At 36.5% G+C, this 20,331-nt stretch overlaps 1 protein-coding gene across 1 annotated transcript in view; it reads left to right on the top strand.

The window, feature by feature from the left end:
• Window positions 1-20,331, top strand: part of ADAMTS19 (ADAM metallopeptidase with thrombospondin type 1 motif 19) — a 148,542-nt gene that overhangs the window by 51,143 nt on the left and 77,068 nt on the right. Inside the window, exon 7 of the mRNA XM_065656283.1 lies at window positions 45-88. Coding sequence (XP_065512355.1) covers window positions 45-88 — 44 coding nt within the window. The remainder of the gene's footprint in view (window positions 1-44; window positions 89-20,331) is intronic.

A 20,331-nucleotide genomic window follows, 5' to 3' on the forward strand; every position in this document is an offset into this window, starting at 1 on the left:
ACAGCTTGGCTTGCTTAACACTTTTCTTTTCCCCCCAATTCTAGGAAGGATTTCTGTGTACATAAAGACGAACCATGTGATACTGTTGGTAAGTAAATAAACATAAGAGACTATGTGTATAAACCACTTCATAAAGTGTTACACAAATAGAGACGTGAAGCTATAAGATGACAATAACATCTGTGATGGACAGCTGTAACTAGCTAAAATGCAAAATACATCTAAATTGCCAATAATACTTTGTTGCATTTGTGTACGCATCTAGCAAAGTAATATGTTTAAGTACAATATCTCTATCTCAGTCATAGAGCAAACTTTGAAAACTTTTTAATCTTTCACCGTCAGTGTAGTACCAAATTGTGTTAATATTCTTAATTCAGAATATTAAGCTAAACAAATGTGTTTATGATTTTTTTTATGCAGTGAATTTATCTTTGCTTAAAATATGTCTATGACGTTTAAAAAAAGTTTCTGTAAGAATATAATGTAAATATAGTAGAATGATACAGTGTTATGAGCAATGTATCTTCAGAAGACTATAGGATGTGAACTATCATGCAAGGCATCTTCTGACATCTTCAGTTAAAGTGAGTGCTAGCTGCACTGAGTTTTTCTACCAAAAGCCATTCATTTAGTTCGCACCCTTTTGGGAAAACAGTTTTTCAGTGTAAAGGTCTGGTGGAAAACATAGTACAAGGTAGCAATTGTTCTGTACGGTCATACTTCTGGGTAAAAACATGCCATGACACTAAATGTCATGGCATGTTTTTAGCCTAGAATTTCTTTTTGGCTAATGGAAGTCTTTAGCAGTTCTATATGTAAGTACAAATACTGAGAACCTAAATAATTTCAGTAAGATTAGGATGATAGTAATGGACTATTAATTATTGTCATGATTGTGCTCCCTATTCAATATAGAAGTAGATTATTTTTATTTTCCCTGTTTAATTTCAGTGGCAAAGGTTTGAAGAGAATTCTTATGTAAACTGTATTACCTCATTTCTTGCTAGGCTTTTTTCTGTTATTACTGTATCATCTCAAGTCTATGTGAGCACGTCTGTGGGGTGGATATCAATAAAGAATCCTTCTAAATGAAGACTGGAATGTTTCTCACAGCAGTTAGTGGTTAAGAATTCATAGTGTTCTTCAACTAATCAGTATCTTGGTCTTAAGTGAATTTTGTATGAGTATTTGGTGCTCAGTGGTACTTATTTTTGTCTTGTAAGCGGAAAAATGTTTCCTTCCAGCTGAAAGAAGAAATGATGTGACAAGAAGTTTTCAGCATCTTATGCTGATCTTAACTGAATATCAAATCTGGAGTAGTTCCAGTATATCTAAGTCAGGATAAGCTGCTGTCTGGATTTCACAGATGAAGTCAATGTATTAAAGGATTTTCCCTGAAAAATATTTCCTCTTTGGTTGAACCTTGGAGGTAACAGAGTTTTTATCTCTGAATTTGTCCATGGAATTTTAAATGAGATAAAATTGAACTGATTCAAGTATCCATCATTCACATTTCTATGATGAAGAAGCTTGGGTGAAACTTTAAAATGAGGCAGTGCATTAATCATAAGTGCACAGAGGAAGTAAAGAGTTTGCAGTCTTAATATAGTGATAAGCAAAATGAAGCAGAGACCTTGACTGTCTGATTTGGCATTTTGTGGAATGGCTGTTGTGAACTTTCCTACTCTGAGTATTGTTTAGAGTTTTCTTCAGGAATTGACACATAGTTCATATGTGTAGTTCTTTCCATATAGCTACAGTTGTGCAGCAAAAGCTAAGGTCATTCTTTTCCTGTTGTTCCATCAGTTATTATATGAATTTAATCACTAGTTTTCCAGATAAATAAAGCACCTTTCTATAAATTCAGGGTATTATTTCTTCCACTTTTTCCACATAGTGCTATGGGCCCAATGCTCACTGTTAAGAAGATAATGTTTTTTTCTGAAGCTCTTGTTGACCATCATCTGTGAACTCATCTAAGGAAGAGTGTTCAAAAACTAGGGAGAATTTTGTGCATTTCTCTTGAAGAGAATTTTTAAATTGTCTTACTGGCATGGATGTATTATGTCAATATTTTTAGGACTGCAAATTTATAGGCAAAATTGTTTAAAGTACATGTTAGGTAGATGGTGATTTCAATTTGACATATTTTACTTCTGATTTCCCTAGGAAAACCAAATGGTGATTTTTAGTCTTAGTTTAGATGATGAGTAAGAGTTCATTGAAAGGTAAGGAAGTGCAGTTTGATCTTACTACAGATCTTCACACAAAATATTTATAGGCAAAAGGAGACAGTACATTCCAGGGATATTTAAAATGCTGTAAATTATAGAACTTGGCAAAGAGAGGAGAAATGCTAGTATCAACTCTACAATTCCTGGCTGTCCAGAGCTTGCCGCTCCTTCCTCTGAAAAACCCCCAAAAGAATACACCACAGTACTTGTCTGCCATAAAGAGTGGAATAACGCAATTCTCTGTGAAATGTTAACATAACTGTACGTGCACATGAGGCAGTCAAGGTGATCTTTGTGGCACATTACACAATCCAGAAATGAAAATCATGCGACAGGAATATTTACAGGATGGACCTCATTATTGACAAGAGTTGTCATCTTGGATCATTGTTCTTCCCAGTGATGGATACTAAACAGGCAAATACTGTAATTATTGTTTATTCATGAAATCCCAAGGCTCACAGTTTCCGCACTGCACGTGAGTACCAACTTAAGCCAGATTGCATAAGTGTGAGTATTCTGTTTTATGAACAAAGTAGTGATGTATTTGTGTGGCAAATAATACATTTATCTATGCTTCCAGTCTTGTTCTCCTCCAAGTACAGATCTTTTGCACTCTTCAATTAGTACTTTTTAATTGTCTCTTAAAATAACAGCATGAGTTATATGAAGATTTAATGGTTTGAAGGTAACATTAACTAAGAACTCTGATAACCAGAAAAAAATGTTTATTCAAAATCAAAAACATGTGTCAAAACTCCCTAGAAATATATAGTTTCATTCTTGATTTTGAAATAAAAGACATGGTGCTATCTTCCAAATATTCCTTTGCAAAATCATGTAAGGTAGACAAATATAAGATTTTTTTTTTCCATAAGGACAAAAAACGTGTTTCAGAATGGTTGTCTGATTTTTACATTCTTAATCAGGAAAAAAAGTTCTGGCTATCTTGGTGATCAAGCACAGAATGTATTAACACTTCATATTTGATAGTTTTGAAAAGTGGGCAGAAATAAAAGAATTAGTGCTGCAGTTTTATCCTATTTCCCAAAGTGTGCTGAAGCTTAGAAAGTAGAATGTTTTCATTTTAAGCTTTTCAGAGTTATATTAAGTAGTATACTATTGCTAGAAGTGTTTGGAAAGCTCTACTGTAGCCAGAGGAGTTGTGGGGTTACTTTCTTGCTTCACATTGTAAATCCAAAGTAACTCAAATGGATGCCTTCCTTGACTAATCTCATGTTTTGCTAAAACAATAAGCTAGACTCTCATTGGTATCAGTCAGCCCAGGTCAACTGATTTCAGCTAAGCTATTCTGATTTCAGTGTTGTGAATTGTCGCAGATCTTGTCAAATTCCTTCTGGGTGAAAAACCACAAGGCAATTGTTTTAAGGTCAAAATTGACCAGACCCAAGTGTGTTCTTGAGCTTCTTCTGGTTGGTTGGCTGCAGCACTCTTTTATTTATTTTTTTTTCCCTGCTGTACTGCTTATGAGTGTGCCCCCTGTCCCCTGTTGCTATACAGAAGTGAGATCCTGTTGCATCACCACTGATTCTCATAGGTCTTCTGTAGCTTAAAGAGAGAGAGGTTTCAGACCTTATTTACTGAATGATCATTAGGGACTACTATGATTCAAACAAACAGAGGGGTTGTCTTGGTGTAGAGAATATGAGGTTGTTTATATACAAAATAAGTTTACTTTAGCTAATGAAAAAATATAGGTTTCTTTGTGTAATTGTCCAAGATTTTTTCACCCAGAATACAACTCTTTTTTGGAATCATGCCATTTCTGTCTTCCAAACAGGTTTTGTTAGCTTAGTCAAAGGGAACTATCCTTTAAATTCATGGTGGTTTTGAATGTTGTTCTTATCCTTGTGCTGTAGACAGGTAAAATTATGAATGCAGACATCTCAATGAATTTCTGAAAAAATCTAAGAAATAATTCAGTTGTCAACTTTCAGAAAATTAAGTCTGTACTAAGATTCAGCATAAAACATAAACTGGGGCCTAGTATATGCTGTATTGTTCTTGTGCATATATCTTTTGGCATTATACTTAAATAACTGAAAGGAGCAATGATTCATAGGGCAACTTGTTAGTGGGTTATCGCCAAAACCTTAGTACCAGCAGATGGAAATCAACAAATATTTTTTCACTCCCTTCAAGGATTAGGCTAACAAATAAAGACAGGAAGACTATTTCTTGAAGCAAGTGTATGGACATTTGAATTTCTCTTCCTTTGTCTACATTTCCACTGCCACAATTAAGATTTTGAGTCTCTGAGGCATATTTCTTTTGGATTAAATTTGTCGTTTGCTGCTAGCTAAGTCTTCTGTGGAAAGGCTATAATAGAGACTTCATATGAAATGTTACAGGCACAGGCAGATTGTAAAATGATGCTCCTCTTGTGCTGGCATCGTTTGGAGCCTCTTTAATCTGCAGGAACTGAGGGGGTGACTGTTTCTAAGGCGGGCCATGTCCTTTCTGGCACTGCCCTGCTTGGAAGCTGCCTGCTGCTTGGTTTAGCATCCCTCTGCCTCCTTTTCCAGTCTTTCCTGGTGCCAGCGAAATGACTCAGTGCGTCTTAGTACAAACATGCAGTTGTGTTTAGGGGAAATTGTGGCTGTCTAGCTAACCAGCTGTAAAATTTTGTTTGTAGCTGCCATGCAGATCACTATTTGCATCGAAGCTGTAGGTTTAGACTGATAGAAAGTTTCTAGCAGTGCTCTTGAGAGATTCTGCTGCCCTGAGAATATTCAGGGGTGCATAGTGGTTTCAAAAAGCACAGCAATGAGCATAATTACTCAAGCTGGAAATACTGGCAGGCTGAATGGCCCCCATAAGATCAGTGAGTTAGCAAGTTAGAAAATCAGGAAGGAAATCCAACATGTTCTTTCCCTTCATTCAGCCTGTTATATTGCCTGCATTTCTGATGCCTATGACATGGCTTTTAAGAAAATATAAAATTTCCGTATGCTGTCATATCACTGTAAGTTATAAAGCTCCAAGTAAATTTATCCATAAAGCGTGTAGAATTTGAAAATAATTTGTAGACAAAAGTCTTCTACTGTTTGAAAGCTGTTGCTTTAGTAATACTATCCTACAGTGAGTATATATTGCAGTTTCTGATGGTAGTTGTTTTTTTTTTTTCTAAAAGACTTTATTGAAGATAGACCGTTCCAGACACCAGATGCTAAGCACCTGAATCCTTCTATTATCCTTTCTCTTACGCTATCTGATTCTTTAGCTAGTATCTTCTCTCATCCCTTGTCAAAAGTCCATGGGTGTACAGCACATGTGCGGTGTAAAATGTTGTGACCATATTTAACGTTTAGAAAGATTTATGATAGCTAGTGAAATGTCCTAGTAACGCTGATTGCAACAAAATGGAAAACAAACAAGTAGTAGTTTGATGCTGAGTTGCTGTAAGCCTTTTACTGCAGTTAAAAAAAATATATGTCTGTCAAAGGAAGGTCAGGAATTTTCTCAGCATGTATAAATTGAGTTCCATGTGACCTACTATGTCAGAATTATGAGTAACTTTGAAGATAGCTTTTGCCTTAAATAGAGTAACCTCAGCTGATTGTTTCAATACTGTCTTCTTACTGAAGCAGCGAGAGGCTTCTTTGTTTTAAATACATCTCCAGCTGAGACACTTGTATTGTTCTGCACAAATACGTTTCCTTTAAAGCTGATACCATTTGCTTATAATTTTAGTCCTGGTTGAAATTCGCAAGTAATAGGATGTTTAAGGAATACCAAGTGGAGCTTTTCTGATAAGTTATGAAAGACAGGGTTCCTAGCATTTCATTGATCTCAGAAAGAACAGGTTTTCCTTAAAAAAAAAAACCACACAACAAAACAATCTTTAAAACCCGATACTGTACCATTTGATATTGTATTTTCAGATGCTATTTTCAGTTAAAACATCAACTATAAGAACATTGTTTCCCAAAAACATGCTTCCATCTAAACTCTTTAGTAGAAAGTATTTTCCAACGCAATGCTGACATTGCAATCTCTGAACAGAACTCCCTTAAAAGCTCTTGTCAGATTGTTTTATATTATAAATTTCTAACTTGGGTAACGGCTAGTGTTGCAGAGATAAAAACAATACTGGAAAATTGAGGTGCCATCAGGTCTTCATTCTGTTGGAAGGGATCTAAATAGTGTGGATACAAGTAATGACCAGTAGGGAGTCAGACAAGCATCTACACAATAAAGACCACAAACCAAAATGAAGTGAAAGAACACATCTTCCATCCAACTTAGCAAAATGCCAAAAATACATTTATTTATTTTTCTAAAGTGAAAGCTATAGATCTTCAATACAAATCACTTGGTCTTTTCCTCCTAAACTTCTCCCCAGGGACAAATTTTTAGTCCAGCCCTATGCGTTAAGAGGGGGAATTGAGCAGGCTATGGAGGTTAATGCTGGAAGTACCGAAGCTGAATGTGTAGGGCCTGTTACCAATGAACAAGCAGCTGAAGCATTTGCACAGGACACGGGCAGCAGCACTGTGGAAGTAAACTTGAGAAGTCTCATTCCCTGTGGTTCCTCATCTGTATCCATCTGTTTTCCCTCCTCTCATCCAGAAAATGCCTCTGTTACAGTCTTGCGTAGCTGCCCTTAGCCTCACTGGCTGGGGGAGTGGGAACGATTTGCTGAGAAGTGGGGTGAACTCTCTCATGCTGAGCCGTATGCTGCTGTGACTGAACTCCTGCGGGCACTTGATGTTGCTAATTTAAATATAGTTCAAGTGTGCTGCAGAACAGGAGCCCTTGGGATGTGAGCCCTGCAGGCAGCGTTAGCCTTTCTGCCCCTCTGACAGCTCATGTGGTTGGGTTCTGGTCTGCGGCTAGACAGGTCTGGATTACAGGACCCTGCATGGTGTTTCTCCAGAGGCAGGGAAAGGAGACAAGAGCTGCTGCCATGTGTTTGCAGTGGGCGTATTTGTTTTAACTGGGATAAAGAAGCAAGGGGAGTCTGTCCCCCCTCTTCCAGGCCCTCCCCACCATCAATACTGGATCCTGCAGCATGTGTCTGTTTTTCTGGAATGTATGAACAAAGCCCTCTGTTGTCTATATTCACTAGAAAGGTTTTTTTATGTTTGTTTCTTCTCTTTTCTTGAGGCACAATTGTGGAAGAAATACACTTAAGGCGGTTACAAATCAATACTGTGAGTTGTTCAGTTGCTGACACTTGCAGGTATCAAGGGAGATTTCTGATCAGTCAAGGCAAACAGGAATCCATAAACCCTGGGGTCCGTTATCTATGGTATTTCCTAACATTAACATGCATTTTGGGAACAGGTTTCTCCACGAGACGGATAAGGCTGAAAGTAGGCAGTGGGCCAGAAATACTTCTACAAAGGATGGTATATAGAACTTATGTATAGGTCCTGCCCTTTATTTAGCAGAAGGGTTGGAGGTGGGGAGCTGGTAGTCCTGTCAGTCTTGCAGAGGGAGGTATAGGAAGCATGAATGAAATCAGTGGTGGTTATGAGTTTTATAATGGGCGTGCATACATCTGTTTTTTGGAACATTTTAGCATTGCACACAGGTTGGATATTAGTAAAAAAGTGTTATGTTTTAAGTAAAGAAATGCTATCTGAGTTGGCCATTTTAAAATCGTGTTGACTGAAGTCGCCTATACCTGGAGATGTACATCTAGCCCTCCAGCTGACCACTGTGACCAGAATTTTTTTCTGATATTCATCACTATTGCAGGTAAATTTGTTTCTTTGTTCTGAATGTTACTGTCCTGGGTGCTATGGGGAATTCTGAGTGGTAGCGTGATCAGTTGGACAGACACACTGGACATGGAGAAGCAACCACAGCAAGTTTCTCCCACTGAAGGCATAGCTGCAGTCTGTTAAACTTTCTAGATCAAACACATTCTCTGATATATCTCTGAGCTTGTTGCTACATAAAACTTTCAAAAATGGCAAGAGCATTTTAAGCTTTGAGTTTTTGCCCAGTGAGTTTGTTTACCCCAAAATACAAAACCTCTCTTGACCAGAAGATACTCTAAACATATCCTGTGCAAAGGAAAGATAATTTTTGTCAGTAAGTCTGCTAAAACTCAGATTACGCGGTTGACTATTTAATCTGCAAAGCACTTCCTATGGAGATTTCCAATATGTAACATAATCTAAGCCCTTCATATAGCTTTTACAATACACACAATTTTGCATTCATACAATGTTCTCTTTTGCTGCAATTCATGATAATACATTCACTGACATGTATGTAAAGGAACATGTCATACAGTGAGAGGAGGAGCATCTTTTAAGTGCTTTTGTGGAGCAGCTAGCCATAGAGATCTCACTTAAGATCTCACTTAATTTTACTTCATGAACTTTTCCTTTTGTTAAAAGTACTGTAGCTCAAATGTGTATCCAGAAGCTGCAACTGCCTGAGTAACTAGTGTCCACATGTGGCTTTTGAACATTGAAATGCAAAAGTGCCCTAGGAAGTGGTATCCATATGATAGCACAGTATGTCTGGTATGAAAATATCTTTAATATACAAGATTTTTTTGAAGCTTCAGAGAAATTTTGACTTCTACAGTATATAGAACAAAACTTGTTTTTGTTGTTGACTTGCATGTCTGTAAGTACAGCAAAGCAGCACCTAAGTAGATGCGAATTCCAATAAATGTAAAAAAACAAACCCAAAAAAATGTATTTTAGTCTACCTCATGTGTCCTAAAATGTCAAATGAATTATGCATACTCAATGAAGTTTCTCAGGAAAGCAGAAGAATACAGGACTACAATACACATGCTTAGTCATCAAATCCAGACATCTGGTATTGCAAGCCTCAACTTTAATCCTCCTCTAGATATATTAATTCAGTTTTTAAAATTAGTAAGATTCTTAATTCTAGCAAAACTGTTAAGATGCAGTCTCATCTTACCTTACCTCTCATTTTATTGAGTTGGACTAAATGGCAGCTCTCCAGTGAGACCGAGAGCTAGGTTTTCATGCCAAGACAGCTGAACTTTTGTTTTCAAGCTGTGTTGTGACTCAGACACAAAATAACTAGGTTATAACACACTATATTGGTTTATTTTCCAGTCTTTTATTTGAGGTGATTAAAGCTTAATTAATCTCAACAGTAGTAGAGTAACACCAAATCCATCTCTCTGAATGGACTTGTGATGGCAATTTCATAATTGCTGAGCTTACTTTTAATTACTAACTACTTACCAAAATTAAAAACCGAGTCTCTTCTTCTTTAAGCAATTAATCAAGGACTTACTGCTTCAGGCAATTCCTTCTGTTTCTTTATTTTCTTTTATTTTACTTTTTATTTTTCTTTTATTTGAAGTAGTTAGCCAATTCTTTTAGAGAGCTGAAGGCGGAGGGAAAAAAACAAAACAAAACTACCTTTTCTGTTTTGTTTTTTAGATTATGCTACAGAAGTCACTGCTTTCTTACTAAGTATTTGTTAATAGTTTGTAGATCCTAATAGTAGATCATTTGAATGTGCTTAGAAAGACTGTAAGGCTAATTTTCATGTGTATATCCAATTTCAGAGGTTTACAATGAAATCTGTAAGTATATTTGAGATAGTGCTGAGGAAATCTATGACATTTGTGTTGAACTTCCGTTAGCCTGTGGATGTTCTGTTTCAAGAAATAATAATTTTTGAGAATGAAACACCCCGACACGTTATTAATTTGATGTGCAGGATAATTTCGTATATTTGTTGATAGTGTTTGTATTTATGGTTGTCATGTTCAACAGTATTTGTATAATAGTTATAAGTTAAAAATAAATACAGGATAGTTAAGATAATATTAAAGTTGCAATCTTCCCTCAGTTACTAAAGAAATAAACTTTTTTGGATATTGTGTTTGTCTCGGAGGTTAGCAATTATTTTTTCTTGCATTACAGTAGTAAATACTACATCCATTCAGAGCCATGTCTAATTCTTGTTGCACATTCCAGTTCAGATACATTCAGTTATGCTCTTTCTCCTTTAGGCAACAAGCTATGATTGTTCTTAACATATGATTAAATCCCAGCAGAGTCATCTACATGCTCAATTGCTGAATTTGGTTCTTGACCTCAGTAAGTGGTCCTCTAGTATGCCACAATACCATCTGTAGTTCTTTGTAATTTCATATGTAACCATACCCTTTCTGTGAAAATGTGATATAATTGTGTCATTTTCTACAGATTACACTACTTCATCTCCAGGTAATTTTTTAAACTTACTTTGTATTTTTTCCTGCATTTAGTCTCAATATACCTGTGCTATTTAAAATTCTGTGTTAAAGAGATTTATAATATAGAGAGACTAACTATATTTAAAGAATTTTAATATTGCACTGAATAGCATTTAGAATATTGGTGCTTGGAGCCGGAACTTTGATTTCTTTCACAGGCAAAACTCCTATGTCCATCAGAAAAACAGAGATTGTAAGGACAAAAGAATTGGTAATATTATATACTGCATATTTGCTTTGTGTTAAAGAAAACAACAGGAAATTGCAAGCTAATTATCACTATAATTTGTGTTTGTCTTGTGAATAGTGTGTATGTTCTAACCTCATGTACGAGTCCTTCAGCTATGCATGCCAGATTCAAAAGTGAAAAAACAGTGAAACATTGGAGCAGTACTGCCATGCTATGCAAGAAATGCTTATGTCAAGGCTATGAAAGGGTGGTGAGACACAAACCAGAGGACAGAGTGAACATGGCTTAACTAAGCTTCGTTCTCTGCTTGCAAAAATTCTTTCACCAAGAGAAAATTTAGCTAATCAGACTGCAAGAAATAAATGAATAAGTGATGTAGTGACCCTTTCACTGCACTGAACAGTGAATTATGTCCTGTGTCATTTTATTCATCCAAAGTGTTGAAAAACTGAATCAGGCCCAAGCATCCATGAGCTCTTAAAATATCTTTCATTGTATCCTTGATTTCACAACTTCAGTATTTATCTTTTATAGCATATATTTACGTGAAAAACATATAGATGAAATCTTGTGTACATTCATAATAAAATTGTGTGGGTTGGCAACTGTAAATAATCATGTATCGATAATCAGTTACTCTCTATGCTATGATACTGATATATACTCTGTATTACTTTGTATAAAGAATTGCTCATTTCATGTATTATGCGTACAATTAAATTTGAACAATGAAAAATAAAATTTATTGTCAAATATTACAAATTAAAGACATGCAAAATATGTGGCTGTAGAGTAAGGTATACTTGTTCTCTAACTAGCCAGACATTTATCTAATATTAGTCTTGCATTTAGCTCTTGGTAGATATAATTGTGTATAGTATTTTCATCTATTCAAATGAAACATATACAAAGTTGTATTTGAATAGATTAGTCAACCTTATATAGTATTTTGCACTAAAAAAATCCACTGTTTTTTATTGGAAAGTTTTTAAAAATCAGAGGGACGAGCTAGCTCGTTGTGACTAATGCATCAGTTTCTGTGTCCTGTAGTTATATAACGGAAAAAAATAATCAGCATAATGGAATTAAATAGACCATGTAATGAATGCATGTTTTTCTCTGGATTTTGAAGAATGGGATAGGTAGGCAGGTACATGGGTCCTTTGACTGAAGAGAGAACAAAAGGAGCTCCACCTTTGTAGAGAGAACTGTGGATGATCCATACAATTTCACCTAACTATTGTCAAAGTACAAGTAACAGCACTGCACAAATACAAGCAGGAAGGAACAGAGAGACAGAGCCAAGGCTCATTCTTCATTTAAATGTGTTTGGGCAGATTTTTCTGTTTGTATTCTCATAGCTCCCTTTTGTGACACTTTAATGGCAACAAGTTCTTTTGTATTTCTCTTTTGAGTCTGTACTGAAGGTTTGTTGTTCTTGGGATGATGGTACCCTATCCTGACTAAAATATGAGTTTCTCATCAAGTAGGTCATCCTTTACTCAACTTGCTTAAGCAGGGACTGGTCAGAATATAGTGCTGCACATGTGAGATACAAGAGGGTCCTCTACTTCTTGATTACCTTGAACCTTGCAGACTTTGCGAAGGTAGTTTGGATGATGGATTCTCTGGAAGATACTCTCAGCTTTTTCAGCTTGCTTTCATAGAGTTCAAACTTCTTGAGGACGATCCCAAAAAACTCAAAGAATCTTGGAGTTGGAAACAGTTTGCAAGAACATTGAGATACGGTCTTGAAGAAACTCATAATGTGCAGATAGAGGCTGGGCCACTGATCTGTTTGTGCTGACTCTTACTTAGGCCCCATAACTACTTTTATCACATGTGCTAATGCAGCATGAAACAATATATGCTTAGTTACTCTAATAAAGATGGAATACAGGGTGGATATCTGGATATAACAGTAATAATTTTAAATCAAAATATTTTATCTGAAAAGAGGTGTGATGGAAGACTTTTCTCAAAATAGCGCTGCCTTAGTTCTCATTTATCGGAAAGATACTAGTTAAGCTAGCCATCCACACCTAGACAGTGTTTCCTGTGTAAAAGAACAGATAGCTATTTATTTCACTTTTCCTAGAAGGTTTGCTACTAATGTCTGTTATAAGCAGTCCCAGGATCAGTCATTTTCTTTTAGTGCATCTCTGTCATAGTGAGACAAAGTATAATTTATTCAGATGAAAAACTTAAAGGTCACAGACTTCAAAACTTTGGCCACAGAGTAACAGATTATTCTAAAAAACAAACAAAGAGGAGACTAATACCTCTTTCAGTCTCCTTAGCTGCACTCTTTTCTCCCATAAAAGAGAATGCAGATCCCATCATGCTTTAAAAAAGGGAAAAAATCCGTAAATATTATCTTTAAGTAGGGTCTCAACAACAGTAAAATAATCACTTTCATATCACTTTTTGCTTGATTATCTCATGATAATATGAGAAATATTTTACAGGAATCACCTAGATTGCAGAAAATGAGGAAATGTGTTACTGTGCTGAAGCACTGTTTGTCAAGGAAGAATTTTATGTTTCTACCACACAGTGTATAGTGCATAGCACAGGTATAACAAAATAAATTACAGAAGAAAGAAAGACAGTCTTGTTTTCCTCATATTTTGTTGTAGAAATAAAAAATAGGCCTGAAGAAGGTGGGTGGAGTGACAATGATGTGGTCTCGTGAGTGATTTTGCATCAGTTTGTTGCACAGAGGATGGTACCATGACAAGGAGAAGAAAGCACTAGAAATTCTGTTACAGGAAAATCAGCTTAATAAGATATCAATGCTGGGATCCTTGTAAGACCAGGAAAAGCATTAGTGATATATTATGAGTAGATCAAATCAGTAAGGGGACTTGTTGTTACACAAGTTTTGGAAGGATATTCAGAAAAAAAAGAAAAGATTTTATGAAATGAGACAAGAAGTGAAGTCAAAGGGATTACAATGTCCATAGATGTACAGAAAATAAGGGCCACTTCAGCAGCTGCACATTATATGAATGCGAGAGTTGAAACCCAGATACCAAGAAGAGAGATAAGCACCTGGGTGAATATTTTCTCTATTTGGATGGAGTGACATAATTCATAATTACCTCTAGTATATATTTTACTCTGTGATGCTAATATATTTTGACTGAAGTGTTCAGACTTGTAGGATTATAGTATTTTAAAACATCTTAAAGTGAAGTTGTACTTCAAAGCAGTGTGAGTAGTTCTGACAACTAGTTGGTCCATTTTATGTTGCAGGATAACATCTATTCGTCCCATTTCTTATGGAGAGAGTCAGATTTTCTCAGAAGCAGAATATGAGACAAGAGACAATTTTAAAAATATAGCATTTGCATTAAAGTAGGAGTGTATTTTCTGCTTTTTTTGACAAATTACAGAAAACAATCATCTTGAAATTACATATGATCTCAAGTTTTAAGGTCAGCACAAATTTTTTAAAGTCATACAAGTTATTTAAAATTTCCATTTAGAAAATAGAGACTACCTCAAAACAAATCTTGAAAACTAGGGGAACTTTTAAAGTACCTATACTGAATGTAGCTCCCCTGGAATTCTAAAGCCTACCTTTACATCAGCTGTTCCGTGCACGGTGCTTCCTGTTTCCTTGGACGAGGGCCCTGGACCTTAAATGTTGAGACTTTTTTTTAATATACTTTAAAATAGAATTTTGGGGGTTTTTTATGTGTTCCAGACATTTAAAGCATTTTTAAATCAACCAAGTCTTTCTGTACATTGTTTTTAGAAAAGTATGTTTAAAATAGTGCTTACACTTAAAAAAAAAAGTGATTTAAGCAGCTGGCAATGGCAAGAGGATATACAATAACAAAGCTGTAACAAATTATTAGAAAATATCATCTTCATAAAATGAGGTCAGTTTGTGTTTCTTTATGCTAGCAAGTATCCAAATTGTAATTTCTTGTACTACTCTGATATTCTTGTTCCTCTCTTTCTGTGAAAGATAATTATTTTTAAATACTCATCACAGTAAATCTATGCTTCTAGTCCTTACAGATTTTTGGATGGACAAATACCAGATAGGCTGCTTAATCATCTGAGATTTTTTTTCTGATATATCAAGTGTTTTATTTCTCAAAAAATACTTTTACAATGAAACATTTATTTTTAAGCGCATCGGAAGAATAATTTTTCTCTTTGAAGAACTTCACAGAGAATTTCCCACTTTGAAGGATTCCTCCATCACTCAGGCTTTTGTGTGGCACTATTAAACACAGATAGCCACTTCGTATCCCAGATGTTCATAGTGGTCCTGTTTGCTTCCTGACAGATTGAAGAGCTACCATATGACACGAGGTTAGTTTGCTGCAATTAAACAGGACTTGGCTCAGACCGAAAACAATAGGGAATAAAACTTATTTTAGAAAAGGCTAGTTCTGTATGGGTGCTGTATAGGTCAATATTACTTTTGCTTCCATGTCCTGAAAGAATATCCTCTGTGGTTAGCAATGAAATACATGGGTATAAGAATCCAATAGTCTCTGATCAGGCTCTATTAGGTATTCCAGGTTTTAATATTTAAAAGAAAATTTACTTGACTGAAGAAATTTGATGTTAGATGGGATTTTGATTTAGCAGAGTGATATGGCAGTGTACTGAAATCACAGAGCAAACACAGTGTAGCCATTGCAATGTACAGTTGGATTGCTGTACAAATCCGATTCTCATTACTGGCTTTTATATGCTCACCACCGTGATGCTGGGCATTCCCAGGTGTCGGGAAGGAATATGTGAGTTAAACTCAACTCAAGCCCATTGCTTTGTTCAGACTTCGTTTTATCAGTTGTTCAGTTTTTGTACTCTGTTGGGCTGAGCCACATGGGCACTTACCCCTTGCTGGCCTGGCTAACTCAAGAAGCCATTCACACTCTTTTGATTAACTCAGGGAAAAATATTTACACAAGCAGTTAATCCACTGAACTGATACAGGCATTTATCTAAAACAAACCTTTCAGTCACTTTACTGTTGAGATAAGTTCAGCTTTCTTAGCAACTGCTGTGGTCAGTCACTCCCTAAATACTTCCCTCAGCTTCATAAGCACATCACCCTTGTCCATCTCATCTGACATCTGACTTTTCTTCTTTTTTTTTTTTCCTGTTATGTTTGGTTTTGTTATTTTTAAATAAATATTTTAAATAAAGAGGTTCATTTAGGTAAAGCAGGTGTGGAAAAGAAAAATGAAAGATGGATTAAATAAGGATCAAAAGAAGAGGGAAAAAAACATGTATGTACACAGAAATATAGAAACAATTCGTCAAAGGAATATACAACCTTCATACCATGTACACACATGCCACCTTATAACACTTTATACAACTGCAGGTGCCACTATGGTGTGGTAGTGTATCTGATCACGGAGGTAAATATGTAAAAAGGAAATATATTCTTTGGTTTACATATCTTCTAGTTATTATGATGATGTCTTTGCTTAGTTTCTAAGTTAGGGTTCATTCTATCAAAGACAAGCAGAATTCAAGCTCTGCTTTTTGCTGTCTAGCATAACGTTTTAAAAGATATTTCTTCCTCGTGGTCTTTTTATGCTATATATGTATATAAAAAAGTAATGGACAATAATAAAAAACTTTTCCCTGTAAAGAGTAAATTCTCATTCCTGTTTCACTACAGCTAATCCCAAGATATGGGATATAAGCCACATGTTTAGATATCATAAGGACTGGAAATGGCTAGGTCACACAATTAGTTTTTTCCCCAGGACAAAATACGATCCCCAGAAGGGGTTGATAGAGAAAGCTACAAATACGGCCTGAAAGGCTGCAAAACGACACTGCCACATTGCCTACCTGTAAAGAAAATGTAATTGTAGAATAAGTTGGAAAATACAGGAAGCAAGTTTGAGTTGTTAAAAATATTTCCTGTGGGGTAGCACAGTGTTCACTGACATCATGGCCCCACCTTGTCTGTTGAGTAACAAGGGTTTTGTCAACCTACAGAAACAGAGTTTTATGGTAGGAAATCGGCACTTACTCTTAACCTGAGGCATGTGATACTCATTCAAAGTAAACTGTGTATCTGTTAGGTCTGTCCAATGCATCAGTGAAAAGTACATCCTCAAGATGAATTTGTATATACATGTGTTTGATGAGAGCTGTTTTGAAATGGCTGGTGCTCCACTTGAAACCTGTTCCTGGCATTTTAAGTAACAAGCTTCTGCTTTACTTTGGAAAGCCCCATTCAGTTTTGTTGCCAAAGAAGTGAGGTGTCTCCTTTTCAAAGTCACATCTGATTTGATTTGATTGTATATAGCAGAGTTCCTTGAAGCTTTCGTAAGGCACTCTTATAATTTAGCCATGTAATTTAAGGACTCAAAGTCTTTATTGTGTAAGTCCTAAAAATTTACTTTTCTACTTCTGTCCAAAAGTTAGACTTGTAAATGTAGATCAAGATTATAAACAATTTTCTATGCCATGTAAAACAAACATCTAGAAAAATAGTTTATGCAAGTCACGCCATGAGGGAGTTATAGTAATGGATCAAACTACACTTTGACTAAAACCACTTTTGTCAGAAAGACTGTACTAGAACAAGAGAAGGTCCCTTCCAACCCAAACTCTTCTATGATTCTAAGAGAAGGTAATATATAAAGAGCAGTATAAGATGCAGTTTGTTTAAAGGAAGAAGAGTAAGCTTAATAGCCTATTCTGAAATATAAAATCACCTATTTATCATATATTGATTAAATACAGGTTACACAACAAGTTAATAAAATTTGAGTTAGGTTTCTGCTTTGCATAAAGTGCAGCTGAAGTTGATTTGGTTTTTATCCTTTTTTGTTTTTTTTCTAATGTCTTACATCAGTATTTATGTACATTTGTATATGTATACACGCACACATACAGGTGTAGTTATCACTGTCAATATCTTTCACTTTAAAAAGAAAAAAAATGTCTAGGCTTTTCTGTTTGCATTTGAGATTGCTGTTAGTTAACTGCATTGTTTTGATTGCTGCCATGTTTAAGGGCTGCTGATTCACTGATGACTGACAAGACTTTTTTTTTCATGGAAATCCTCAGTGTCTGGGACTCTCTTCAGAGCAGCTTGTGCAAATTAGACTTTTAAGTGTCAGCTCTGTGGAAAGTTTTTTCTCCTCCTTCTTAAGAAAAGCATCTGGGCTGCTAAAAAAAATCTTTGTTAGATTAATAACCAAGTCCAGTTATGTACTATCATTTATGCTCACAGGTCCATTGGATTGCCAGTTGAAATTTAAAATACCTATGTTTGAATCAAAAGCATTACATTATGTTTGTAATTCAGTGGCTTACTAGCTTTGTGCACCATTAAAAATTCAAACTAAGGTGATGCTATCAGGACTGTATTGTTGCCTGGCACTTTCTCAAAACTAAAGATTTTATTGGGAAAGTTTGTGATTCAAATCATCATGGCATTTTTTGCATGTTTGCTATCAACTTCAATCTTACCTATATTTTTTTCAGTTTTTTATACTAGCATTTATGAAGCTTGGTGTAGAAACTTCAGAAGAAAATTCCATACATAAATATTACTTTTATTCATAGTATGTGTTTAAGGAATATCAGTTGTATGTATACTAATTTAATTTAAAAAATCCATCGTTCATGAAGTTCATGAAGAGTTTCAGTGCTCTTGAAGCATACTATCCCTAGATTCCTGAGAATATAATATACTCCATTAAAAATGCTTTAAAATTGAAACACTAGGTATTTTTCCTTAACTATGCTATATAAACATGCTCTTTTCAGTTCTTTCATCTTGTGCTTTTAAGTGTTGGAAACAGAACATGATGTATTTTTTTAATGGAACTTTGATTTCAGATGGACTGAAAATTCAGGTATGCTCTGCTCTTGCTCAGTAGTAGAGGGGATATCTGGGTGATCCCCTATCCCTTTTCGTTGAAGGATCACAGAATGAGAGAATGGTTATGGTTGGAAGGGACCTCTGGAGATCATCTAGTCCAACCCACCTGCTAAAGCAGGTGCACCTAGAGTAGATTGCACAGGAATGTGTCCAGGTGGGTTTTGAACGTCTCCAGAGAAGGAGACTCCACAAACTCTCTGGGCAGCCTGTTCCAGTGCTCTGTCACTCTCAAAGTAAAGAAGTTTCTCCTCGTATTCAGATGGAACCTCCTGTGCTTCAGTTTGAGCCCGCTGCCCCTCATCCTATTGTTGGGCACCACTGAAGGGAGTCTGGTCCTATGCTCTTGACATCCACCCTTGAGATATTTATAAACATAGAGATATTAATAAACATAGAGATATTTATAAACAGCTCTCTCTGTCTCTCCTCATAAGAAAGGTGCTCTAAGCCCCTAATCATCTTCATAGCCCACCGCTGGACTCCCTCCAGTAATTCCTTCTTAAACTGGGGATCCCAGAAGTGGACACAGTACTCCAGATGCGGCCTCACCAAGGCAGAGTAGAGGGGGAAGATAACCTCCCTTGACCTGCTGTTCACACTCTTCTTAATGCACCCCAGGATACTGTTGGTCTTCTTGGCCACAAGGGCACATTGTTCACTCATGGTCAACCTGTTGTCAACCAGAACTCCCAAGTCCTTCTCTGCAGTGCTTCTTTCCAGCAGGTCCGCCCCTAACCTGTACCGGTGCCTGGGGTTGTTCCTCCCCAGGTGTGGGACCCTACACTTGCCCTTGTTGAACTTCCTTAGGTTCTTCTCTGGCCAGTCCTCCAGCCTGTCCAGGGCTTGCTGAATGGCAGCACAGTCTTCTGGTGTGTCAGCCCATCTTCTCGGTTTGGTATCATCAGCAAACTTGCTGAGGGTACACTCAGTCTCTTCATCTAGGTCATTGATGAACAGGTTAAACAAGACTGGACCCAGTATTGACCCCTGGGGAATACCATTAGCTACAGGCTAACTAGACTCTGGACTGTTGATCACAACCCTCTGAACTCTGCCATCCAGCCAGTTCTCATTCCATCTCACTGTGCACTCATCCAGCCCACACTTCCTGAGCTTACCTATGATGATGTTGTGGGAGACAGTGTCAAAAGCCTTGCTGAAGTCAAGGTAGACCTTATCCACTGCTCTTCCCTCATCTACCCAGCCAGTCGTACCATCATAGAAGGCTATCCAGCTGGTCAGGTATGATTTACCATTGGTGAGCCACTGCTGACTACTCCTGATGATTTTCTTTTCCTCCAAATGCTTGCTGGTAACATCCAAAATGAACTGTTCCATCACTTTTCCAGGGATGGAGGTGAGGCTGACTGGCCTGTAGTTTCCTGGGTCGTTCTTCCCTGGAGTGACATTGGCTTTCTTCCAGTCCTCAGGCACTCCTCCTGTTCTCCAAACATGTTATGTTACAGGAACTTTGTTCTCTTTTTTTTGTAATTAGTGCGTTATAATTGGGGCGGGGTGGGGGGGGAAGAAATCTATTGAGCACAACATTACTGTGCCCAAAACAGAAGAGATGTGAGATAGCTGAGCTACGGGTAGAGGTGATATACAGGTGATATCAGTGGATTAAACTGCTGGTATGTGGGTTTCTTTCTCTTTTAAGAGCATCTAAAATTAGCAAGTAGATTTTGAAGCCAGTGCTAGGGAAGGAATGAGCACATAGCTAATGGCATGACAAACCAAGTTTGAATGTGTTGTTAAACCAAGGAAGTTCAGAGCAAAA

This window comes from Caloenas nicobarica, chromosome Z, assembly GCF_036013445.1.
Source record: "Caloenas nicobarica isolate bCalNic1 chromosome Z, bCalNic1.hap1, whole genome shotgun sequence".
Taxonomy (NCBI): Eukaryota; Metazoa; Chordata; class Aves; order Columbiformes; family Columbidae; genus Caloenas; species Caloenas nicobarica.